The sequence below is a fragment of the Protobothrops mucrosquamatus genome, unplaced genomic scaffold (genome assembly GCF_001527695.2).
Source record: "Protobothrops mucrosquamatus isolate PMUCROS unplaced genomic scaffold, P.Mucros_1.0 scaffold_41, whole genome shotgun sequence".
Classification (NCBI taxonomy): domain Eukaryota; kingdom Metazoa; phylum Chordata; class Lepidosauria; order Squamata; family Viperidae; genus Protobothrops; species Protobothrops mucrosquamatus.
In genome coordinates this window covers 211,849-238,767 of record NW_015386117.1, presented here as the reverse complement: position 1 = coordinate 238,767, position 26,919 = coordinate 211,849, and the positions used below count along the sequence as shown (strand labels likewise).

Genomic DNA, 26,919 nt, shown 5'->3' with positions numbered 1-26,919 from the left:
CACATTCGTGGCAGTTTGCCCTGATGAAGCCGGGAGGACCCGGCGAAAGCTCGGCGTTTTATATTTATTAAACCTTTTTATGGTTTCATAATTCTCCTGGTGGTCTCACTTTTTTAAGTGCTATCAGTCATGAATTTACCTAGGAGACAACCTTTTATTTTTAGTTTATTGTGTAATATATATATATATATATATATATTAAAGGTAAAAAAGTATATATGCAGTGTTATCTTTATTTTAGATGTCAAAAGGGTTTTGCGGCACCCAGTATTTTGTTTTCAGTGGGAAACGGGTCCAAGTGGCTCTTTGAGTGTTTTGGGTTGCCTACCCCTGACCTAGGGTAAAAGTTTATACATACATATGAAAAATAAGGGTATTCAAGTCATTTTAAATAATAGCATTTTCTCAGATAATAGGTTGTGTGAATCCTTTCACCATAGTTATAAAGATAAACAAAATTGTAAATCCTGTTTTATTTTTTAAGAAACGGACAATTTCACATTCTCTTTTTCAGGTACTGCTGACAAAATATGTCTTCAGTAATTTTTCTGAAAAATAGCAAACTAGTTTTTGAATCTATAACAGCAGAGCTGATCCCATCAGATAAAATTTAAGATCTAGAAGCCCTCTGGGTCTACAAAGCTTAGCTCTTGACTCCTGACATGGTCTGTAGCTTGGCAATTTTTGCTACCACCAGAATGGAAAGACCTCATTTTGCAGCCTTCCCCACCCCTTATGAGAGAAACAGGGATTCCAAAACCTTTGTTTCTCTCTGGCAATTTAAAAGGAAAAAAATGAGGGAAAAATAGATTATATAGTACAATTTCCTGGTTCCATAGTTCTGAAGTAATTAGCAGAAACAGCTCATTTGCTCCCTTTTTCTGGAGTATGTCACAGAATCTTTTTATAAATTAAACATTATTACTTGAAAGTATTTTTTAAACTTTGGTCACATGCAAAACAGTAGTTGAAGAGGTAACAATTTCAAAAACAGACTGCATTTTAAATGGATCTCCAACAGAAAGAAACCAGAAATATGGGACAAACAACAACATAATACTGGTTGTTCTAATTTAAAGACAGCTTTGATGTAAAATGGTTCCGTGTTGTATGATGAATTTCTTTTAATGATATTAGATACCAGAGACAATAAAGTTTATGCAGCAATACACCTTCAAAAGAAAAGTAATCTGTACTATTACTAGTTAAGCATCTTCCTTATTCCTTAGAAACAAATAGATCACCAGGGCAAATGTTTCTGGTTTGCTTTCCTGGGTTTTCCTGGAATCGGAGGCATAGAACAGAATTTCTTTATCTATGGTAACATTGATACCCAACTTCTGCTTTTCTATTACAAATACAAAAACTTATGTCTCTAGCAAGGGGTGGGACTAAAGAAATAATGCCTTTTGCAGTTTGATCATGTCTGAGAATGTCATCTTCCTGGCACATGGTTGATAGTTTGGACAGTTGTGAAAGCAGATTGGTTTCACAAAAGCATTTGAACAAAGGGCTTCTGTGTCCTTATTTCTACATTTCCTGCACTGATGTCTTCCCCAAACTGAAATTATCTACATTAAGAATATGTATGTTTTCTAGCTTGCAAAAAAAAAATGATATATGCAGTTGCTGCTTATAATCAGGAATGTGCCTAGTCCCCTGTCCTATAATCTACTCATGAACAATCAGTATTATTTCAGTCATTTTTCAGGTTGAGGTGGGTAGCATATAAATGTAATAAATAAATATATTTCTGATAATGGTTAGATGAGAAAAATCAAGCCAATGAACCAGATTAGCCCTGATTCCAGTAAGTGCTATTGAAAACAATAACAAGAAATAACAGAGTTAATAAACACAACAAAGAGATGAGGGCACTGCACAGAAAAAACTTCAAGTAGCTTGATCTCTTGAAAGCTACAATCTCAAGCTGTTAACTATTATCATAGACAATTTAGCTCTTCATGCTGTTCTGTAGTTAGAATTTAGGAGATGGTTTTTTTTATTCCATATTATATAGTTTTACATATTCTACTTTGGATCAAAGGTATAATGATGAAAAACAAATTAGTCCATTAAATTTAATAAACAGTACCATGTCATTTCCTTGCACATCTTTAACTTTATATCTTACTACTTATTTTAATTTTGATTGCAGGATAACATAATTGCAAAGTTTAAACAACTATAAGTGAATAATGTATTCCATTTTTATAAATATTCTCATCCAAATATAAAAATGCATAATATGATTATGACTGAAGAATACAGTATATTGGATTTTAGTCGTTCATATCAAATTTCGGATATATATTGTTGGTGTTCAGCAATCCAAATGAAATGTTACTTCAGCCACTCAGTAACTTTGGCTCACTAAACTATTATGTTATTATGAGATTATTATAACAATTTTGTAAGGGAAGGAGTGACAGAACTGGGGGCAGAGTTAAAAGAGGGATCAGCCTAGAATCTCTACTTAGCCACAAGCGGACTAAGTCCAAACCCTTAAATTGAGTTGACCCTTATCTTACTCCTAGCAAGTTCTAACCCTTAGTTGAGAATATTCTTGTACATAGGTGTAAGCAGCAATAAATCAGTTTAATTGGACCTTCACATGTAGACCTGATCTTCATGCCTGACAGTTATGATGCATCTACTATTCAATATTTTCCTTACAAAACTAGTTTAACTGATTTAGAGTGGGCAATAATTGGCACTGAATGGAAGTGCAGTCTTTCTGCAGTTCACTCTAAGGTTACATGACACACAGAACAGTTAGATTTGCACAAAGAACAGGGTTTTAGTATGATGTCTAAAGGCAAGCGAATTTTTTTTCAACTGTATCTTAGTATGCTGAAGGTTTCCAGATTTTTTAAAATTTATGTTCTATTTTCCAGTACTCCATTAGATGTCAATGTAAACTCAAAACAATTATCAATGGATACTGGATTTTTTTAAAAAAATGCTGCCCATTATTATTTAACAAAGAACTGTAACTGATAGATTTGCTTTCCTTTTTTAAAATAGCTATCTTTTGGGGTTATTACAATGCATTTTTAATGGATCTGCCTTGAAAATATACAGAAATTTCAATTACTCCAAAATACGGCAATTGTTATCTTGGACTGTACATAATAATTCAATACATCAATGTTTCATTATCTCCGGTCTGTTTCTAGACCCAGTTAAACGTTCTGATTAAAGATTTGGAATCAAGTTACCAATGGAATCATCTCCTTTCAGATTTATCTAATAAAACAGGACCAAGTTCACTAGGACCTTTGACGCCACTATTCAGTAGGATTCTTTTTTTCTTCTATGCAGCATGTTTTGTTGGTGGTGCTGCCAATTTAATTTTTTGACAGTATCCTAATATAATCAGACTAAATTTGTGTAGGATCCCAGAGCCAAAAAGGTGAATTAAAATTGTTTTACTCCCTCTCTACCTAAAATTATATTAGTAATTTGAATCAATGGCATCCCAAGCAATGACTTCTGCAGATATGATGCCAAACTTTAAAAAGTAAACTTTTAAGTAATCCTTCAGTTTAAAATCAGTATAAAATTATTGTTGTTTAAAGAGAATTCCATTATTGCTGTGTTTTATCAACTGCTACCTGAGTCTAACTTTCTTTTTTCTTTTTCTCTTTTTAATTTGCTAGGTTTACTCAGCAGCATATAAACATCCTCATAATTAATATAAATAAATAAAAAATAAGCGCTATGGAGAGATTTTTGTGGTTTTGAAAATAAACAATCTGTAACTAGAAGAACTGGTTACTTTTGATAAAAGTGACATGGAACATGTTTCCTTTCATTGCCTTTGTCCCCATAAAAAAACAGGAAATGTAAAATCTGTGAACGTTGGTAGTACCACATTCTGGGTTGTGTTATTGTTGTAAATTAAGTTTGTGTCTGTATGTGTGTAGGCTGAGACCACACTTGGCTAAGGAACACCTTTCATGAAATACATGGGCCAGGTGTAGAAGCTGATGAGACCAAGCACAAATCCATTGTTTTGAATTTCATTTAAATTGAATACAATTGTTCCCCCATATATTTAATCTTTTCCCTGATTTGTCACATTAAGAAATCAAAGATGGCAGAATTCTTGGAAGGGCTCTGGAAACATTAGCCAAGATTTGGGAGGGCTGCTTATAGCTTTATGTATCACTGTTGTATATCAAGCAAAACATTAAGGACACATTTTCTTACAGTACTTTAAATGTGGCTGAAGTCGATGGAGTTGGTTGGATCATATATTAAGATTTCATTAGATCCAGTGCACTTTGCTATTTACAAAGATAAATAGACCATGCACTTAAGCTTCCAAAGGCTGATATACGAACCCCACTAGTTTATACCATAGTCAAACTACATACAAACCCATTGTTTAAGCAAAAAAAAACCTATGTCTAGTTGGAATGGGAGTGTTTGTTTCTTTTGCATTACTGTCATTTTCTGAAAACTTAAAAAAGGAGGAGAATTCATTAAACATTTATGCATACTTGCAAAGAGTATAAAAAAGAGTGTGTATATAAGGCCCTAAGGCTTGGCAACATTGGACTGAGAAATGCATGTAGACTTTTTTTTAAAAAAAATACCAATTTTAGCAGAAACAGTCATTTTGACTGAAGACGTAAGAGGTGGATGAATCCAGTTATGGTCCAACTTTCACAGCCATACATTGCAACTGGGAAAACCATGGCCTTGACTATACTTACTTTTGTTGGCAGGGTGATGTCTCTGCTTTTTAGTATGCTGTCTAGATTTGCCATAGTTTTCCTCCCCAGGAGCAAGCGTCTTTTAATTTCTTGGCTGCAGTCCTCATCTGTGGTGATCTTGGAGCCCAGGAAGATAAAATCTGCCACTACCTCCATTTCTTCCCCATCTATTTGCCAGGAATTGAGATGGCCGGATGCCATGATTTTGGTTTTCTTAATGTTGAGTTTCAAGCCAATTTTTGCCCCTTCCTTCTTCACCCGCATCAAGAGGCTCTTTAGTTCCTCTTCGCTTTCTGCAATTAGAGTGGTATCATCTGCATATCTTAGGTTGATATTTCTCCCAGCAATCTTAATTCCAACTTTTGATTCATCTAGCCCTGCCTTTCTTATGATGTGCTCTGCATATAAATTAAATACATTTCCACCCCAGGCCACCCCAATGATGCCCTTGACGTGATGGCCCGGTGCCTGGAGGCCGTACGGGTCTGGATGGGGAGAAACAGACTCAGGCTCAACCCTTCCAAGACTGAGTGGCTGTGGTTGCCGGCCTCCAGACATAGTCAGCTGACTCCGTCGCTGACTATAGGGGGCGAAACTTTGGCCCCCTTGGAGAGGGTTCGCAGTCTGGGTGTCCTCCTGGATCCACGGCTGACACTAGAAGATCAGCTGACGGCCGTGGCCAGGGGGGCGTTTTACCGGGTATGCCTGGTTCACCAGTTGCGGCCTTTTCTGGACCGGGACGCCTTGCGCACAGTCACCCATGCTCTTGTCACCTCCCGCCTGGACTACTGTAATGCTCTCTACATGGGGCTCCCCTTGAGGAGCACCCGGAGGCTCCAGTTAGTCCAGAATGCAGCCGCGCGGGCNTGGCGACCCCCAGGGGGAGGGCCTTCTCGGTTGGAGCCCCCACCCTATGGAACGAACTACCCCCAGAGATCCGGGTGATTCCGGATCTCCCCTCCTTCCGCCGCGCCCTCAAGACATGGCTATTTAAGCTAGCAGGTCTGGCCTAAGGGATATTTTAATCTGGTTTTTAAAACAATTTTAAAAAGAAATGGCCAATTAAATATTTTGTTTTAATTATTTTTTAAATTTAGTATTTATTGTATTATGTATTGTTTTAAATGGCTGTAAGCCGCCCTGAGTCCGTTGGGAGAAGGGCGGGGTAGAAATAAATAAATATATGAAATATATATATAAAATATATATATATATAAATAGGCAGAGCGACAGAATGCAGCCTTGCCGGACTCCTTTCCCAATTTTGAACCAATAAGTGGTTCCATGTCCAGTTCTCACTGTTGCTTCTTGACCCGCATATAGGTTTCTCAAGAGACAAATAAGATGGTCTGGTATTGTAGTCATATTTTTTTAACATTTCTATATTTAAATATGTCTTCTTTTTATTAGATGGAGGAATGTATCACCAGTTGGACACCCTATACCAGGAACTCGATTCATTGCTTTTAAAGTACCCTTAAAAGGGGTATGTATAAAACTATTTCTATGAAATTATATTAACTAAAAAAGGAAATCAATACAGCAAGATTCATTTTATACTGTATAATCAATGTTTGACTATAAATAGAATCTGTGCAATACTACAGATTCAGTTCTAAAGAGATGTTTCACAGTATACTGGCCAAAAATGTAACACCCTTGTAGTTACATTTGAACCTCTGGACAGCTGACTATTAACTTTCCCTTCACAGGATAACAGCTTTTAATATACTATTAAATAAGACCAATTACACTATATGGTTCTCACACAGTCCCTCTGTCATCAGTGCTACCTCTACTATGGAGTATTTGATACTTTGGTTGGCATTTATTTTAATGAGGGAACTATATCTTTCCTCAGTTTTTTTAAATCTAATAAACTTACAATTTGATACTCTTTGACATTAAATAACTAATCTTCAATTCCATGTTTGCACATTCTTCCTATGATCAAATTCATTCAGAATATTGCACAAAAGTTCCCCTAATTCACCCCCTGGTTCTTCCATTATTGTCTTTCACCGAAATATAACATGCAGTAATTATCACACTGTCACCAAACAATGGATTTCTGCTTTCAAATACATCCACAGTAATCTCAATGACATCAATTCATAGTTTTTGCATACATTATACACCTTTTCATTAATAATTAAACCTGTATTTTCAGGCACATATTCATCAACTTCACTTCAAGCACTTCAATGTCAAGCTACTTTTATTTAGATTTTAGTACATTTTTCCCCATTTTACTTTTACAAACATTTAGTTTTCTTTTTATTTCATTTAGTTTGTTTATACATATGCTTGTATATCAGGCCCAATGACGAGGTCCAGGAGCCGAGTGCAGACCTTGATCAGCCTATAAAAGGACTCTCCTATTGACTAGCATTTTAAGCCCTGACGATGTCGGCAGTTTGCCGACGAAAGCTTGGTGATTGTATTAAACTTTTATAGTTTAAGATTTTCCCTGGTGTTCACGTTTATTTGCTTATTTTGAATATGCTTGTATTTACACATATGCTTGTACACATATGCTGTACATTTACTCCTCTTACATTTTTATTCAAGTAACTTAGCCTTTGTTTGCTCATTAAAGCTGATGAAAAGGTTCACATATGAATTAATTTGAAAACATAATAGTGAAACAGACATTTTTTTCTAATTTGAATAGCACTGTTCCTAGTTCTACTATTGATGATGTTCCTCAAAAATGGAAGAAAGGGTATTTCTGTTTCCTGTGTATTTATTTATTAAATCTTAAATTTATTAAATATATTTATTTATTAAATTAAATCTTATTGTTGAAACAGCTTTGTATCTGATAAATAGTAATATTATCTAAGAATATACAGAGTTATACATTGTGAAATATACTTCAAAAAGATGGAAATGCAAATATAAAAAGATGTTTACTTCACAATTACCTACTCTACCTAGAACTGCTTACCGACTTCTCTGTAGAACAAGTAACTTCACTTATTCATGTTTAATTCAGAATCATGGCATTGGATGAATGCTTTCAGAGTCTATGCATTTGTTCAGTATGGGATATAAAATATAAAATATTTATTATTGTTATCTCTATACTAGCCTGTGGTAAAAGAATATATACAACTAGAGTAAAAAGAAAAGCAACTTCAGTCCTTAAAAGGACTGCTAGCTGTTCTATTTATTTTTAAATAAATTATTTATTTGCTTAGAAACTACCTGATATTTCTGTATGCTTATGTTTTGTTTTCAATTTAACTATTTTTAAAAAAATTAATGAGTCAGATTTTTCTATCTGCATAAGAATATCTTTCCCTACTGTACTTATTTTTTTCCTGCATCCTAGGTAATCAATCATCGACTTACACCAACTCAAAAGTTTACACCAAAAGATCTGATTGCTGCAGTGAAAGCTTTCAATACGGAGCTTGGTTTAATCATTGATTTAACATATACAACAAGATACTATGATATCAAGGTAATAGTAAATTAGTATTTGCTGGGGATAATAAAAACATTTGGCCCATTTTTTTTCAATAATGATATAGAAATAGTTCAAGTTGTTACGGAATTTTCAGTCTTCAGCATCGGAGGAACTGTTCTATAATAAAGGTCATGCCTTGCTGGAAATGAACCTATCCACCTGGCCCATTCATCAGGAGAAAGCCTGCTGAAAGTTAATAGGCATGAGAGAGACAGTAGGTATTCTCTATAGCAGAGATCCCCAACCCCCAGTCCATGGCACAGTACCAGTCTGCAGCCCATTGGGAACTGGCCACACAAGTGGCGGGCGAGCTTTTGAAGCTCCATTTGGGCAAGTGGCAGGCGCGCACACAAAACCATCCTTTCTTCCCCCCACCATTGCCGCTGCCAGTACTGCCAAACCACACAGCCAGAAAGGTTGGGGATCGCTACTCCACAGCATCCTCAACTTTATGAAATGATCTTCCCCCAGGAATATACACAGCACTCACCTTGTTGCAGTTCTGTAGTCTGGTTATAATAATTTTATTCCCAAGTTGTTTTGTGCTCACATGGCTGACTCTGGATGCTGATCTTGGTTTATAACTTAGCCTCTCTTTTGTGTCTGTATTTTTTAAAAAAATTTATATTCATATGAATTTAGTTATTTCCTACTAGGTTTTTCTGTTTACTTGATGTGGTGAATGACTCAAAGTCCCTTCAATTTAGGGTAGGTTGTAAGTAGCATAGGAAAAGAAGGAAGTTTAAAAGGAAAGAAAAAAGGGAATGCATTATGCTAGTTAATGGTACTATGTCATCCATGTCAAACATGTTTTGCAAAATACAATAAGATATATCCTTGCTTAGAGCTTAGTACATGATACAAATTGAAGCGAAAGATAGATGCACTAGGATTTTGGAATGAAAAATATTATAATATTAGATTGGCGTATGCAGAACTGGAAGCACTCTAGAGAGAGATGCACTTTGTGTCATGTAACTTCCCTAGAAGCTGGAAAAAATACAAATTAAAGCACAAATCACAGAGAAGAAAATCACCAATACTTCACAAACAAAAAAGGCAATGCTATACGGTAGTCCTTCATTTACCATCACAATTGAGCCTCAAACTTCCAATGCTAAGCAAGGAAGTTGTTAAGTGAGTTTTGTCCCATTTTCTTGCACAATTGTTAAGTGAATCACTGCAATTGTTAACTTAGAACACATTCATTAAATAAATATGGCGTCTGACTTTGCTTGTCAGAAGGTCGCAAAAGGTGATCACATGACCCGGGGACATTGCAACCATCATAAATATGAGCCAGTTACCAAGCATCCAAATTTTGATCATGTAACTATGGGGATACTGCAATGGTCATAAGTGTGAAAAACGGTCATAAATCACTTTTTTCATTGCTGTTGTTAACTTTGAATGGGTTGCATAGTTGTTAGTTGAGGACTATCTAAATGCTTCCATTGTGAATATGGCAGTATCTTCTGAGTGCATAATTTGTATCTACAATAAGGAATCATTATTCTTAAATGCTAGATCATCTAATATATCAGTATTTTACTCTGCATTTTGAAGAACTAAAATCTTAAAATGTATTCTACCCTTTCTAAATGAAAGTGTTTTTCATAGTTTCTTTGCGATGGAACATTAGAATTACGAGTTTGGTTACTTTAGTGGAATATTAATTGACAGGGAGATTGGCAGCACAATCCTACACATGACTACTCTGAAATTAGTCCCACTGAATTCAGTAGAATCCGATAAGATAGTGTAGAAGTCTTAAACTCAGTGTCACAAAGTTTTGTCAAAAGATTTTACTGATATTAAATCAAACTTCTCAAACTTAGCTGCTTATTTCCAGATGCATATTTCAAGGTACTGGTTATCACCTTTAAAACCCTACATGGTTTGAGACCGGGTTACTCTTTTTCCAAGAGTTTCTATCTGTCCAATCCGATCCAAGAGATTGGGTATGCTGCAGATCCTGTCAGCCAAAGAGTGTTAACTACCAGGAATTAGAAGACCGTCTTTTTCTGCTGTAGCCCCTGCCTTATGGAATACTCTCCCCTTGGAGATTAGAATGGTCACAACCCTGTTGGCTTTTTACAAAACGTAAAAATCTTGGCTATGTACCTGGGCCTGGGGCTTGGAAAGCGTTAAGGGCCCTGTCACTTGGCTTTACTATTAGTTGGTTAATCATCACAGCTGCTGTTTTTACTTATTTATTTTACGGATGTTTTTATTGTTTTAGTGTTTTTTGAATTGTTTAATTGTTTTAGAATTTTAGAACTGTAAGCCCCCCAGAGTCACTTGGCTGAGTTGGGTGGCTGTAGAAACTGAATAAACAATGCACTTAATTTCTTAAAAAATGAATCTTAAAATACTGAATCTTAAAAGATATGTAGTAATCAATTACTATATTAACTGTAGTATTTGTTCATCTTTTCATTGCTAGGATTTGCCCAAAAGTATGGAGTATAAGAAACTTTTTACTGTAGGACTTGAAGTCCCAGATGATCCTACTATTCTACAGTTTAAAAAATGGGTCAGAAAATTCCTGTGGGAAAATGCAGACAATGGTAAATAACAGCCTTTATAATTTCATACTAGAGAGCCAGAACAATTGGAATTTTGGCAGACAGGTTGGGTATCATATAGGAATAATTACCCTTATATATCCATATTATACTAATTCAGAAACATCAAACATAGCCTGAGATAGGTTTCTACATTCTACACAGACGATAGAATGGGGTGTCTTGCACCCACATGGTTATAAAAGAGTGCTACTCTCTACCTAATATACAGGTAATCCTCAACTTATGACCTGACAATAACAGTTGTACATCATAAAGTGGGTCCTCACATAACCAACCTGATTATATTACTTTTTTTTTTGCAGTGGTCGTTAAGCAAATATGGCAGTTGTAAAACTAACCTTGTGGATGTTAAACAAATCCATTATACTCTATGGGCCGTTTTTTGCCAGTAACCAGGAGTAACACCAGTTTCTGGCAAAGCTGTCATAAATATGGAGTGCTTCAAATGGCCATAAATGTGGGCCAGTTGCCAAATGCCCAAAATGCAATCACATGATTGCAGGGTGGGGCAAGTTGTAAGGAGCTTTTGAGGGATCTGTTGTAACTTTGAACAGTTGCTAAGTCAAAGACTACCCAAACCGCATGCCAATTAACAAAGCTGTTACCTCTGTGTCAACTTTAATAGCATAAAACATCTGTTAACCAAAGAAAAAGCCAGCTTAAGACTTAGATCACCCCTCTCATAATCTAAGAAGTGGTTGGTCCTACCAGTTTTGCCTCTTCTTGATCATGCATATGCAGCAGAGGTCACACAACCTGCTCCCAAATTCCCATTTTTTCCAATTTTGAATCAAATTTTCAGAGAAATGTAATTGCATGGATCTACTAAAGAGCATTTTTAAAAAAACCTTCTTTATATCATGCAGTAACATCATATGTTTGCATTGTTTAATTTTCGTTTTGCTTTTCCAATAGAGAAACTCATTGGAGTACACTGTACTAATGGAATTAATAGAACAGGTTACCTTATATGCAGGTAAGTGTCGTAGCAAACATTAAATAATTACTTTCACTACAAAGATAGTTTGGTCATCCATAATTGTATTTATGTTCCTTTAGATATCTTATTGATGTTGAAGGTTGGGATCCAGAAACCGCAATCCAAGGTATTTGCGTGCCATTTTAACAGAATCCCAGGTTATGCAATACTGTTTGGTTGATTGAGCTGTTGTAACCGAGAACCAACATACCACTTCCCAAAGTATCACACGTGAACTGAAGAATTTTCTCCCCTGCTTTTGCTCTCGGGCTCATAACACCAAAATGTGCTTCATGGAATTCCAGCAGGATTTCCATGCTGGAAATGGAAATGGCCTCCCTTCCTATATTTGAATGAAAGCACTTTGCACTTGTATAATAAAAGGAGAAGTGTTTCATATAATTTCTTTAGGTAGTCCAGACCTAATACTGCTTGCAGTTTTTCTGGAAAGTTGACTTTGTGGCATTGTCTCCTTGCAAAAATGCCTAGTGAATAAGCAATTCACTTACTATAGGTAGTCCTTGACTTTCAACAGTTCGTTTACTGACCGTTCAAAGTTACAACACTGAAGTGACTTATGACCATATTTCACACTTATGACTGCTGCGGCATCCTCATGCTCATGTGATCAAAATTCAAACACTTGGCAACTAACTCATTTCTATGAGGGTTTCAGTGTCCCAGGGTCATGTGATCCCCTTTTGCAACCTTCTGACAAGCCAGAAGTCAATGGGAAAGCCAGATTCACTTAACAACTGTGTTGTTAACTTAATAACTACAGTAATTCACTTAACGTGGCAGGAAAAGTCATAAAATGGGGCAAAACTCAATAAATGTCTCACTTAGCAACAGAATTTTTGGGCCGAATTGTGTTCATAGGTTGAGGATTACCTGTACATTAGTTTCTATATTTATTGTATATTTATTGACATGTCAAAATCATGGTGCTGTGGCTGACATACAAGAAATGTTCATAGCAATGGATAGGTTTTGTGATTGAAAAAGAAGTATAATATAGGACTCCAGTGAGAGGCATTGGCCAGTTTTGGATGCAATAGCAAACAATTTATTTTATAAGCAGAGATTTGTAGGAAGAAAAAAAATTCTTTCTCTCTTGGTGGTACAAAGAGGAAATCCAAATATATACAGTTTCAAGTCACTGCAGTTACTATGACAACTGTTTTAATATTCTTCTTTCTGATAACCATTTCCATTTAACTGGGGCAAATTCCAGGAAGTTTCAATTTACTGTTAAATGAGAACTTTGGCTAAGTTTAGTAACAATTAATATTAAGCACAATCTTTGCTTGTGCTTAAGTAGAAAAAAATACTTTTGGGAGGAGAAGCTGTACAGAGTCTTGTTCCTGATTTGCTATGCTCAGCTGATAGGAACATTTATATGAGAACCATCCTGTTGCAGTTGTGGTTTTGAAAGAGTTATTTCTAGTATCAGCATATTATTAAAATTCTAAAAAACAGAAGTCATATTCTAGAATTATGTGCTGTTATTCAACTTTTCCTCAACAGCTTGTCCATTTTTCACCGAGAGCACTGTTTCACATAACTAATGTTCTTGCCACCTGTTTAGCTTTTGGAGAAGCACGTGGTCACCATATGGATGGTCATATATATTTGACAGATCTTAAAGCTCAACCAATGAGAAGGTGAGTCAAGTCCTATTCTTGTCGAGTATGTTCTATTTCTGTTCTGACACATTTTAAATAAGCTTCAGTGTTTATTTTTTTCTGAATTTGATTGCAACAGGCAGAATAATCATTGTCTTTTTAAACATTTTATAAACAGGCATCAAATATACAGCTTGGTAAAGTGGAAAACAAATAGTGAACCCTAAAAGATTTAGGTAGATGATATGCTGATTGAAAATACCTACAAGAGTACAGCCGTTTCAGGGAGAGACTATAGAAAAGTATCCTATAATCAATAGAATTATGCTATAAATCCTGCTGAGAACTTCTCCCTTCTTTCACTGGAGATAGTGTAATCACACTATTTTTGTCTTTTTTCATTGTATCCTCAGCAAAAAAATGTGTTATATTCTCTTTTGAAATTCCTTAGCAACCTGGGGATGAATATGTGGGATGCTGATGGAGATATTGTGCCACTGCCAAATGATATAGACGGACATATTGATCGATTTCCAAATGAAGAATATTCTAGGTAACTGCCAAAAATGTATTTGTCTTCATGTGATAGGAGAATTGTATAAATCTAACTTGTATAATTCCACATACTTTATTCAATCCTGATGGAATAATAAATATTTTTGAACATGTTAAAAATATTAATGCACTCATCCTCAAGCTTTATTTCATATTAGTAGTACAGAAAACTGTAAGCAGGGACATGGGTCAAAGGTCATTGCTCCATTTTTTGCAGTTTCCTTTTGGTTAGCTGGAATCCTTACTGGCAACTCACCAGCTTTCTCACTGTACCAACCTCAGCAGGAAAGAGAGGCTTTCATAGCCAAGCTCAAAATGCAGGGGAGTGAGAATTAGACCCTATGCATAAGTGTATTTACATGTACCATCTGGGTCAGAGAAGATGTTCAATAAGGGCAAATTAAATTCTAAAATATTTTGAGAAATTTACATTTGTCCTTTTATAATTTGTTTTTGTTAATCTATACCAGGGGTGTCAAACTGCCGGCCCACGGGCCGGATGCATCATCCAGAAGCCGCACCCACCCCATTGCCGGCAATGGCAAAACCGTCCCAATACGTTGCGCAACGTCATGTGACGTCGCGAGTTTAACATGTCTGATCTATACTATCACTTGAATTTCTTAAGAAATAATACTTAACAATTTTTCCTAACAGGCCTGGTAAAAGACCAAGAGTTTATGATGATAGCCCCAATGATTTTCCAGAACAGATCCGATTGAGAGAATTTGATTTTATTAATAAGGGTCCTGGGCAACGTCGAAAACCATATCATGATTACCATTTTCATGATGACATCCAGCCACTGCCACAAATGAGACAAAGGCATTTCCCTGACCATCAGTTTCATGATGACTACCAAGAAGAAATGCAGATTAAAGATTTAAAATTTAGTACAAGAGGATCAAGACACAGATTTCAGTCTTTTCAAGACCACCAGCTTGATAATGACTTTCCAGGAAATGTATCAGGTGGAGACATTAATATGGACTGTAGTCAAAGGCATAGACATTTTGCTGACGCTCCTTGTTATAACCATAGACCGACAGATAACCAGCTCAATGGAGGGCGAGGACAAAGACGAAGACCATTTTACAATCGGCAGTCTAGTGATGATTTTCAGTCACCCTTGCAGGACAAAAATCAGTTGTTCCTGAACAAGAAACCTATGGAAAGACTAAGATTGTTTCAGAATGATGTTCATGATGATGTCCAGCCACCTGCGGAAGATTTTGAGTATGTTGCTAGAGAGTGTGGACAAAGAATTGTACCTTTCCTTGACCAGCAGCATTACAGTGAATTGCGAAGAAAATTGTCATTAGAACATTTTGATGATGAAGATTCCAATGGAAGAAGTAGACCATTCCATGATAATCAGTCATACTGTGATTTTAGTGAGAAGTCACAGATGCAAGATTTCCAAAACAGGGGACCTGAACAAAGGCTGAATTCTTTTAATGATCATTCAACTCACATTAATGAGTCATACGAGGAATATTCTGAAAGGTGAGAAGAATTATTGATTAGCTTCAATAATATTACATTATTTGTTCATTTTTTCTTTTGCAACCAGTTTTTAACTAGCAAAACTGAAGATCATATAAATCAATAAAACAGGCATCATTGCCTTTTAATTTGTTACTAATAGTTTGAATTACATTTATGCAGAGCCAGATGCAGATTTTTTTTACACATTTCTGTAAATCCATTCATACTAGCTAGTTTACACTTTTGATATATGATTATACTAATGGAACTGGCAACCATGGTATAAACATAGTTCTTGGCCTACGACCACAATTGAGCCCAAAATTTCTGTTGCGAAGCTAAGCAAGACATTTGTTAAGTGAGTTTTGCCTCATTTTATGAGTTTTGCCTCATTTTACGACCTTTCCTATCATAGTTGTTAAATGAATAACTTCAGTTGTTAAGTGAGTAACATGGTTGTTAAGTACATCTAGTTTCACCATTGACTTTGCTTGTCAGAAGGTCTCAAAACATGATCACATGAACCTGGGACATTGTAACTATCATAAAGATGATAGCGTCAATTGTCAAGCGTCTGAATTTGATCACTTGACCATGGGTATGCTGCAACGGTCGTAAGTGTGGAAAACAGTCATGAGTCACTTTTTTTCAATGCCACTGTACCTTTGAATGGTCATTAAATGAACTATTGTAAGTCAAGAACTACCTGTATACTGTAGATGCTTTCAACTTAAATGGAAAACTAAATATAAATACTATGAATTTTAAATTAAATGAAAGAAAGAAAAAATATATATGTTGGGTATCTCTGAGAACAGATCTGCATTATTCTGATAGCAGACTTGAATGAATGGGTGGGAATAAGACAACAGAATATAGAAACAGTAATTGGTCTTTTTGGACATCCACAAATTAATGAAAATGGTGGCTTAGTATCCGTTTTGTTAAATATCTCTTTGCTTAATATTTAAGCATAAACCTGTTAATACATACAAATAAAAAAGGAATGAATATAATTGAAATAGCCGCCTGCTTTGATTATGTTGAAAATTTAACAATAAAAAATGGGTAAGGGGTGTTTCTAAATGCGGGAGAGACCACTAGATGGTAGGATGAAGAGTGACTTTGGGAGGAAGTGGATGTGAAAAGACAAGGAAAAATTAAACAAACTAGAATGGAGTAGAACAACTACAGAAAGAGAACGTGTGAATCTTGTATTTTAAAATAAATTATACGTGAAATGATTATTACTGCAAAATGATGAAAGTGTTGTTTAGTGTACATGTAGAGAAAAATATTGTCATAAAGAATGTAGTTGAAGGCAAAGAATAATTGTTTTGGAAGAGTGAAGAAGGTTAAACTAGGATCTTGCACATCAGAGTAGAATTAAAAATAAAAGTGATGGAATTAGTGGGAGTGAAACTGAAACAAGACTATTGCAAGGAATATTGTATTCTAGAGTTTGTATGATAATGATGCATCAAAAATGAAGTTGAAACAATTGCTGTAAATGTCAGTATTCAAGAAAGGGGAATGAAAGGGAAATTAAAATACTGTGCGATTGTTGGAAACCCAGTATAGATGGTAGCAAAAGATCAGGAGTCTAGCACCTTTTCTGGCTAACCAATTTTATTAAAAGCGTAAGCTTGCATGAGCTGCAGCTCAGTTCATCAGATGCCTGGAGTGACTACACTTATGTTGGATTTAACTTGAGGTGAATTGGAGAGGAAGGGAAGAGAAAATTGTTGGCTATGCAGATACAGACTACACATGAATCAGATTACAAGTACCCTATCAATTAACAATTGTAATGTGTTAAAAACCCATTGTTGAGAGCTTCTGAGCCTGGAACCATTGGATGTGAGTTCAACAATTTCTCACTTGATGATGCTGTTTAATTCTATTTTTTCTCATTAGTCACTTTCAGATCTGCTACGGAAGGTCCTGGGAAGTTGAAATGCTCTGATATTACTTTAGCTTTGTTTTGAGTTTTGATGTCAAATTATTTTCTGCAGAGATTGTCCTAATAGAATCCAGAGGAGCATTTCTGGAAGATGATGGCACATGGTATGGATAGGATAGATGCAGATGGCATAACTGAAGAAATGTTTAAATATGAATGTGCTTTGCTTACAAAACCAACTGTGCCTGGGAATTGGTTTCATTCTAGCATCCTGCCAGAGGTTTGAACCCTGCTGTCCTTTAAATGAGCTCTAAAATCTTGGCTCTTTTCCCAGACTTTGGGCAAAGGTGGGATGTGGCCTCCCTGAGTGAAGAGCTTTGTAGCTCTTTCTATGTCAGTCTTCCTTTTTTGTTGTCTGGTGTTATTCTCTTTCTTTGGTTTTAAATTTGTGCACCACCAGAATCACTGAAGTTCAAGTTACAAAATCTAAATTATTTATAAAGAAATAACTAAATAAAATGTAAGAATAAATGGAATACTTAGCACAAAATTCAGAATCTAACAAAGAGTAAGAAGGGATGTGTTATGTCTCTTTGGTTGTGTAACGTATTAATGGATTTATAAGGAATGCTTGTGATGATGCAGAGATGTGCTAATTGGGGACATAAAAATTGGGAAAATGTTATATGCAGAAATGCCTCGTTGTTGAGATCCTGTATAATTTGTAGCTAATGTTAGGTAAATAGTGTGATGCAACAAGAAGTAACTAAAAATTATGGTATTAAATACCAAGTAAGTTTTGGAGTGAATGACTGCAAATTATACCTAAATGTTGAAAAAGTGCAGGTAGATGAAATCGTAATCTTTGCTGGAATGTTTTGTAAATATAGGGAAATGAAGAAATGTTAAGACATGCAATTACTACTAGAAAGGTGATGAAAAGTATGTGATCTGTTATGAAAATATTTATATATAGACAGAAAATATTCTGTCTATAACAGAAGAAACATAAAGGTTGAATGGAATGGGAATAAGTTACTGAAGTTACATGGTAAAACATGAACAGCAATGAATGGGTACTGGATTAATGTGGATTGACTACTAAACTGAATTACCAGTATGAAAAAAATATATTAAGGAAGTTTGATCATATAGAGGGAATGAATTGTGAGCAAAATATATAAAAGAAGAATGAATCAGTCAAGAGATAGGAAAAGATGGAATAAGTTGTGTTAGATGAAATTAATGAGATTTTTTTAAAGGTGAGAAGTTTATTAACTTGATTTTTCTCCTGGGTTAGTACTTTATAAGTAACTCAGGACAGCATACATACTCCTCCCTCTTATTATTTTCCCACAACAATCCTATAAAGTGGTTGGACTGAGAGACTGACTGGCCCAAAGTCAGCGACCTGACTGTCATGCTTAAGGTGGGATTAGACTCACAGTCTCATGGTTTCTAGCCAGTACCTTAACCACTAGACCAAACTGGCTCTCTAGATAAAAGTTTAAAGAATAAATGACAATGTATAAAGCTGTATATAAATATTATGAAAGCAAACAAGTCTGGAGAGCTAAAATGGTATTGGCATAAATTAGAGGTACTAAATTTCATTCTCATTTCTTATCTCATTTCTTTGCCTTGCATTTTCTTATTTCCCAACTACACTTTGCAAAATATTGCTTATCATGAAAGGGCATGTATATACTGTAACAGGTTTGCATGTCACGGAACATAGAAGAAATGATTGATGGAATGAGATATAGTCATAATGAAAATTGCAAAGCTTGTTGAAAATTTTGTTTTAAAGCCTAATAATCTTTGGAAGTCCATCACCCTCATATTACACAACATTTATTTTACATTACATGGTTAGGTGTGTATGTTTGGATCCATAATTATGTGAAAAAGAATTTTATGGCTAAGATTAAGGGAGAAAGGGTGGGATGAGTTCTGTAGAACTCATCACAATAGAATATAAAGTGATACTGGAGCTAGGGAAGGAAGAGAAATTGTGAAAAACCCATCTAGCAAGGCATTTTTGTTGGATCCTGGGATGTATTATCAATGAACCAATCCTTTTGATTACCTAATGTCAATTAACTATACAGGTAGTCCTCAACTTGCAACAGTTTGTTAAGTGACTGAAGTTACAACAGCACTGAAAAAAGTGATTTATGATCATTTTTCACTCTTACAATCATTTCAGCATCCTCTGGTCATGTGATCAAAATTCAGATGCTTGCCAACTGACTCAAATTTATGATGGTTGCAGTGTCCTGGGGTCATGTGATTACCTTTTTACGTTCTTCTGACAGGCAACATCAATGGGGAAGCCAGATTCACTTAACAATGTATTACTAATTTAACAACCACAGTGATTCACTTAACAACTGTGGCAAGAAAGGTCATCAAATGAGGCAAAACTGTCTCACTTAGCAACAGAAATTTTGGACTCAATTGTGGTCATACGTAAAGTATTACCTGTATAGTATCACATCTATTTTTTTCTTCATTACATGACCTCTTTAACAATTTACTCTTTTGAGTCCTTGGTTCTCTCTGAGTAAACCTTGTTTTAAACCTTGGTCTACTTGCAGACATTTCATTACCCAAGTAGGAAACATCATTAATGCTAGCAAATGTGGGATTTGCTTCCTTTTTATAGAGTAGCTTACCCTGCCAATGTGGTAGAGATGTGATTTTTTTCCTTGGTAGTTTCTTGATTACAGTATTATATTCTGCTGAGAAGGTTTATTCTTTTCCATTCAGAAGCCATCGTTTTCCTTCTCATGAGTACTACACAGAGTCTCCCTTACTTCAGAGAGATTATGGATCTGATAAAGATAATTATAGTAGAACTTGCAGGTAAAATTGTGATTGTCACAGGGGTTCATACAAAATGTATTATTGTTTTGATTCAAAAATTAAGATTAAAATTGGCTCCAGGTATGCTATTCAAAGGCCTAATGCACCCCAGTCCTGAAAAATTATATACATTGTATGATAATAAAACTGTCTATAATTCTGCTGTTTCAACTTTAACAAGAAGACAGTCTTTTAAGAACATGATACATCATTTAAAAGACTTAATTCTGGTTAGGTGAAAACCTTAGCTAACATTTAACTGTTAAGTTCCATTTTGATGTATTCTTAACTTAAACTGAAACAGCAATATTTATTCCCAAAAAAGGTATGATCACAAAAAATGCATAACCCCATAACTTAAATTCTAGCAATACAGTCATATTGGCATATTCATAAGTATTATTTATGATTCAATGTGTACTAATCTGAGACAAAGATGTGTATAAGTTTGCTGTGAAACTCTGCACATAGGAGTCCTCGACTTAACAATTGTAATATACCTGCCCATTACGATTGTAAGTCATGACTCTCGTAAAGCAGGCTACCATGTGACAGACCCAGTTTTATGGCTTTTGTTTTGCAGCGGTCACTAAGCAAATCACCATGATTGTTAAGTGAATCTGTGATCAATAAGCCAACCCATTGTTCGCTATCCCGGTTTTGCCAAAACTGGGAATTAAACACGATTTTTAGCAAAAAGTTGTAAAAATTGCAGTCATGTGACATTGAGACACTACAAATGGCCATAAATGCAGGCTGGGGAGTCTGTCATAACTTGGAACAGTCACTAAACAACCAATTGAAAGTTGAGGACTACTTGTAATCTACAGTTCTGTGTGAGTAGATTTAAGGGGTGTTTTCCAAGACATACATGAAACATGTCCCATGTTATTAAAGAGATTAAGAATCCTTCTAGAGAGGATACTGGACAAATTGGAATCTTTCCATACTTGAGCATCTGTCTCATCACATATTTCAGCAAAATAGCTTAAAATTAGAAAGCCAATAAGAAAGAACTATTACACAGAACCTGTAGTATAATTTGAAAGAAGGCATTTTCTACATTTACTTTGAAAGATTCTTTCCCTAGACAATATTCAGTGAAATCATGTACATTCTGATACGTTTCTTTGAATTAGCTATTTGTTGTTTCAATAAAATAATACCAATGTTAGTATGTCTCATTGCTACACATTACTCTGTTCATTATAACATTTGATTAATAATTGTTTTCATATTACAGATCTGATTGCCTTGACAATTACAGGAAAATCCATCCTTCTGATGTAATTAACAGAGAAGGAAAAGCTAGATTTGCACCATATTCTTCTTACCTAACCCTTCACTCTTCATCTTCACATCAGGAACTGAGTTCAGTCTCATTGCACAGTGAAAGGGAACATCAGCGTGAAATTAAGAGAGAGATGAGCCAGGGGAAAAAATTACCGGTTGTAACCATTGATTATAATTATGGCTTGCCTTTGGACTATGCTTCTGAAGAGGAAGATAGAGCTCATTATGACCCACGCACAACAGAGCGCTACATTTTGAAATGAATTGGACGTGTACCTGCATGAATTATTTTATTGTATTCCTGTATATTGACCAAATTACTGCTGAAGTTAAAAAAAACTTCATTATCATTCAATGTTACGAAAAAATATCTGTAATAAGTCTAGTTCATTTTTTTCCTATTTAAATGATAAATAATTGGTTAAATATATGTGAAAACAATGCCTGATTTATGTAAAATAAAACTAGATTCTCATTCATGAGACTGAACAACCATAACCATGAACAAATTGTTCTCGCTGCTTTCCTCAACATATGTATAAAGTGTTTCAGCTAAAATATAGTAAAACAATTGGATTACTGATTTTGATATAATGTTACTCTAAAATAAAGTAGGATTTGAAAGGAATGCAAAATATATAAAGATAAATTCAATTCTGGTAATGTGGCTTATTCTTTTGATAATAATAATCTAGATTTTTCAATATTTCTTTTGAAAAATGTCCATGTAAATATTGTTTCAGAAAGAAAACCTGTCACACTAGAAAAAAAACAATAAACTTGAGATTTGTGTTCAGTTATTATATCTATATTATATCAAGATTTCACTTTTCAGTTGAGGGACCAGATAGTTAGAATATAGCCTGAATATATAGTGAATATAAATATAGTATATTTACCATTCTAATTTCCCAGGAGATGATAAATTAATTAGTTTCTTGGATATAAGACAGAAGCCTCTCACTATTGTATTTCATACCACAGCCACATGTAAGGTGCATATCAAATATGTTATTCGAAGATCTTCAGCCCTGTAAATATTATTCTAAACTAAAGGGCACTGTTTATTCCCCCTGCATTACAAGCACATTCAACTCAAGTGTGGGCACAATTATTATTTGGTCTTTATTTACATTCAAATTCTTCTTTTGCCCCTTTGGAAAGAATTCAAATTTAGGACCATATTTCAAGTCCCATATTGCGTCTCAAATGCAATCCTACATCCTAACGCTGGCATCACCACACAAATTCAGCACCTTGGTACAAATTTTCACATCTTAGGTTAAATTATTCTTTTCCTCAGTAGGTCTAAGTCCCTAGGTCCCTTTCCAATGATTTTGTCTCCTCATGGGTTGAGACAATATATTAAAATGGAACATTTAAGTTTTTAATTCAAGTGTTTACAGTAAGAGCATACAGTAAAGGTAATCATCCAATGCCTTAAGGACATCAATGTTTCTTTCTGCAGGCACACTTCAAAGTAGCCTTTGTTGTTTCAGACTAGTCATCCCCACAAGGAAGAACAGACCAAAAAATCAATTCCACAGGAAAGCTAAAACTATTTTTATTAAGAGTAGTTATAACAACAGAATCTTGCAAGTCTTTTATTTACAGTTCAATGCATTAGAGAGGTGTTGTTTTTAGCCTTTTCTAAATATCTGTTTGTGGCAGACTTAAAATACATTTTGTCATCTTGGCAATGGAGTGGGTATAACTCCATCCAGATCACCTTCTTTGCTTTCTACAAAATTTAACTAAATTACTGTCCCCAGACTAAGGAGTGCTTTAACAGGGGCTCTGTTTTAAAGGGGAGATACATTCAAATCTAGATGATATATACAGAGAAGTCATTAAAACCATCAACATGGTCTTTTTATTCTGTTTATTTCATGCTGATATTTGCTCTTAACTCCACATATAACTAAATTCCATGGTCACTGATTTTATTTAAAGTGGTTATTTTCAGAATCAATGACTATTTCTTTAAATGTGGCCAAATTTTGTCATGTAACATGTTGTGCTTGGCTAATGAATTAATATTACTATAGTTTATGCAATATATTTTATAGATTGTTCATTGACCATAATAAAAAATCTCCTTACAGACACAAACCAAAGACAATTGCACTGGCTACCTCAGTATTTTAAAGTGCCTAGAAAAATGTGAAATACTTGAAAATTCAATTAGGGTTTTATTCCTGAACATTTCTAAGACTTATGTCATAGAATCTGGAAAAACAAATAAAGCTAAACTCATATTTATCTTAACAGAGCTTAGTTCACCATAAATCCTAAATAAGTAATTTGAATTTATTTCTGGTGAGTTCAAATTAGATGATAAGTAGAATTTAAAATTATGAGATCCTTATTAAGTTGCCCATTAAAATACTCTAAACGATAAGAGAGAGGAGGCATTTTTCTTTGGTTTTAGCTTGCCAATCAGTCATTGGCATGGCATTCATCAGAGGCTCCCAACATCAGAACTTCTTGGGAATGGGTTGAACTGAGCAACTGGCCCAAAGTCATCCTGCTGGCTTTCATGCAGAAGAGAAGACTAGAACTAACAATCTTGTTTTCAACTCCAACCTTAACTGCTGCACCAAAATGGCTCTCTAATTTGTTTATATCTCATTTTGTTCCCCCTCCCATTCTTCTCCCAGAAAAACAACCCCAAGGGGTATGTTGGGTTGATACAAAAGGGCCCACTGTGTTTCCTTGGTTGAGGCTGGACTTGATCCTAGATCTCTCTATTCCATCACTGGTCTCCCATCATTGTTCAGTGCAATCTGTTGCCTCAGATTCAGAAAAGTGGCTTTGCCACATGCCTGATATATTATTATGCTACATAGTCAGAGGCTTGTATTATTCATTTGATAAGGCTATTTATATTTTGATTTATATATGCTTCCCTTTGGCTCATACACTTAAAAGCCATGCTCACAGACAATAAGCGATGCACAGTTTAAAGTGTGAGTGTGTTTTATGAAAGTACTATTCACGCATGAAAAGCTGGGACAGCTTTTCCATGAAGCCCAGATCCGCCCCGTGTGAACAAAAGATAAAAAGTGAACATGCCTTTGTCATCAGGCAGATAAGAAATAAACTCAACTGCTGAATAAACAGGATCAGAGATTATGCATCTAATTCAGCTCTTTCCCAAAGCTGTTGTTTTCAAAAAGAGAAAATAAAATGACAGAAGTGAATTTGCAGCATAGATTAAATAAACATTCTAGATTAACATAGTCCACAAAGGCAACATCAAGCTATAGGTTTGGGTTTATACTGTTTGAATAATTAAAATTAGCTGCTCTTGTTTTTTTTACAACGCCCTCTCTGTGCCATGTGTTCAATACACAAATGTCAACTTCCTTGTGGACACTTCTATATGAGGTATCACATTCATTTTATAACTGATATTTTTTTATTTACAAACTTCTAAATTAAAAGGAAAATTAGTGAGCTGCAAAACCTTGTGAGTAATCCATTTTCCATGACTATTTCTGGACCCTATACACACATACACACATACACACACAATCCAGGAATTTATATATATATATATATATATATATATATATATATATATATATATATATATATATATATATATATATATATATATATATATGTAGGTCTTTGGTCATTCGGGTTCTCTCCCACGTAAAATTGGAAGTGTCCTGGCGACGTTTCAACGAAGTCACATTCGTCATCTTCAGGCTGGTGTCTTCAGCTTCGTGGACACCAGCCTGAAGATGACGAATGTGACTTCGTCAAAACGTCGCCAGGACACTTCCAATTTTACGCGGGAGAGAACCCGAATGACCAAAGACCTACATACAAACACCCGCAAAAACCTCAGAAAACATATATATATATATATATATATATATATATATATATATATATATATATATATATATATATATATATATATATACACACACACACACACACACACACACAGAATCCAGGAATTCCTAGGAAATAAAAAGGGTAGGAGGACATTCTTTTTCTACTTTCCTATTTAGAAAAACAGCTGAACTGAAACAGTGGAAAACATTATGGGAGGCTCTAAGGGGTAAAACTGAAAAATTTAATTTTCTATTGCAAGGGAAAGGGGTGGGTTTTTTGCCTAATCATATCCAATACATTGTAGTAGCCACTAGTCAGAAAACACATAATGCAGTATGTGATTTCAATCCAAAAGGAAGTAGATAACTTTGTCTTTGGGTAGAGGGAAGGTGAGATCAAGAGACAAGTCATGATGTTGCCATGTGATCCTGGTGACTAATCTGAAATCAGGACTCAAGAATTAAAGGACCGAGTTTGACGGTTGTGTGAATGTCTATTGGTAAAATTTAAAAGTGCCAAAAAGAAAAAGGCCACAATTTCATCATAGTTATTTGATGGTATGCTCCATAACGAAAGGCAGGTATACTTATTATGACAACGCATAATGTGTGTATTTGGTTTCACCTTGGCAAACCCAGCCACAGTGGTTTGTAAATCTTGGCTCATATCTTAGCATGATTGTTTTAAGCCAACCTACCATTGTTTTTGGAATTCGTACCGTGATTAAAGATGCTGAGCTTGTCAGCTGGAGAGCTGACAGCTTGGATTCGACACCAGAGCTCCATGCAAGGGAATGAACTCCCATTACCTGCCCCAGCTGCTGACCACCTAGCAGTTTGAAAGTAGGCAAATGCAAGTAGATTAAGAGGTACCACTTCAGTGGGAAGGTAACAGCCTTCCGTGTGCCTTTGGCATATAGCCATGCTGGTCACCTGACTACGGAAATTGTCTTCGGACAACGCTGGCTCCCTTGGTCAAGAAACAGAGATGAGCACTGTGCCCTAGAATCAGACACAACTGCCAGGGGAACTTTTACGTTTACCATGGATAAACACATAATAGTTTAGCTACTTTAGTCTGCTTGTGCTTGAATGATATACCAAATCATAAAACAGTTAACCAGGTTATTTATCCTGGTTACCTTATATTTTAGTGTGTTGTACAAATCAGTAAGTCATGGTTCAATTAGCCACGGATTAGTGTCTTGTATGAACATGCTACCTATAATAATGTATCCACCCAATACATTGGCTGTTTTTTGCAGAATACGCTGAAACACAAATTAACCAATGGTATTTTAGTTGTTGTACAAACCCAACCTATAAGACTAGTTTATAGTTCAAGGAATCATGCAGTCCTGGAAAATTAAGTAAATCAGATTAGGTCAACCATAGGCTAAGATTAAATTATGTGAATGCAACCATTAGCTGTTTATTTTGTACATCACTTAAGAGATTTTAGACTGACATAGTTTATAAGTCCTACTAATGAATAAATTGCAAAACTAAATTAACTAGCATAGTTATCCTGTCATCCACCTTCACATGGGCTTCTGTTTAACTGGGG

The 26,919-nt window shown here is 35.2% G+C and overlaps 2 protein-coding genes across 3 annotated transcripts in view; both read left to right on the top strand.

Moving 5' to 3' along the window:
- Nucleotides 1–11,916, top strand: part of LOC107282937 (RNA/RNP complex-1-interacting phosphatase) — a 20,718-nt gene extending 8,802 nt beyond the window's left edge. The window contains exons 2-6 of the mRNA XM_015810778.1: nt 6,135–6,210; nt 8,062–8,193; nt 10,646–10,769; nt 11,706–11,766; nt 11,850–11,916. Of these exons, the coding sequence (XP_015666264.1) occupies nt 6,135–6,210; nt 8,062–8,193; nt 10,646–10,769; nt 11,706–11,766; nt 11,850–11,916 (460 nt within the window). The remainder of the gene's footprint in view (nt 1–6,134; nt 6,211–8,061; nt 8,194–10,645; nt 10,770–11,705; nt 11,767–11,849) is intronic.
- A 1,440-nt stretch (nt 11,917–13,356) lies between these two features.
- Nucleotides 13,357–22,145, top strand: LOC107283010. Of its 2 annotated transcripts, XM_015810855.1 has the most exons (5): nt 13,357–13,433; nt 13,846–13,947; nt 14,607–15,455; nt 20,113–20,208; nt 21,452–22,145. In XM_015810855.1, exons 1-5 carry the CDS (start codon nt 13,384–13,386, stop codon nt 21,762–21,764), a joined length of 1,410 nt encoding a protein of 469 aa, XP_015666341.1. In that variant the 5' UTR covers nt 13,357–13,383; the 3' UTR covers nt 21,765–22,145. The 2 variants fall into 2 exon arrangements, with proteins under 2 accessions (XP_015666341.1, XP_015666348.1); XM_015810862.1 differs by lacking the exon at nt 20,113–20,208.
- Nucleotides 22,146–26,919: the final 4,774 nt, after the last annotated feature.

Excerpts from the sequence above, each read along its gene's own strand:
- LOC107283010 (XM_015810855.1), top strand. The coding sequence starts at position 13,384 with ATGGATGGTCATATATATTTGACAGATCTTAAAGCTCAACCAATGAGA. Across the intron at positions 13,434-13,845 it reads AAAGCTCAACCAATGAGAAG|CAACCTGGGGATGAATATGT; the intron begins GTGAGTCAAGTC and ends GAAATTCCTTAG. Across the intron at positions 20,209-21,451 it reads AATTATAGTAGAACTTGCAG|ATCTGATTGCCTTGACAATT; the intron begins GTAAAATTGTGA and ends TTCATATTACAG.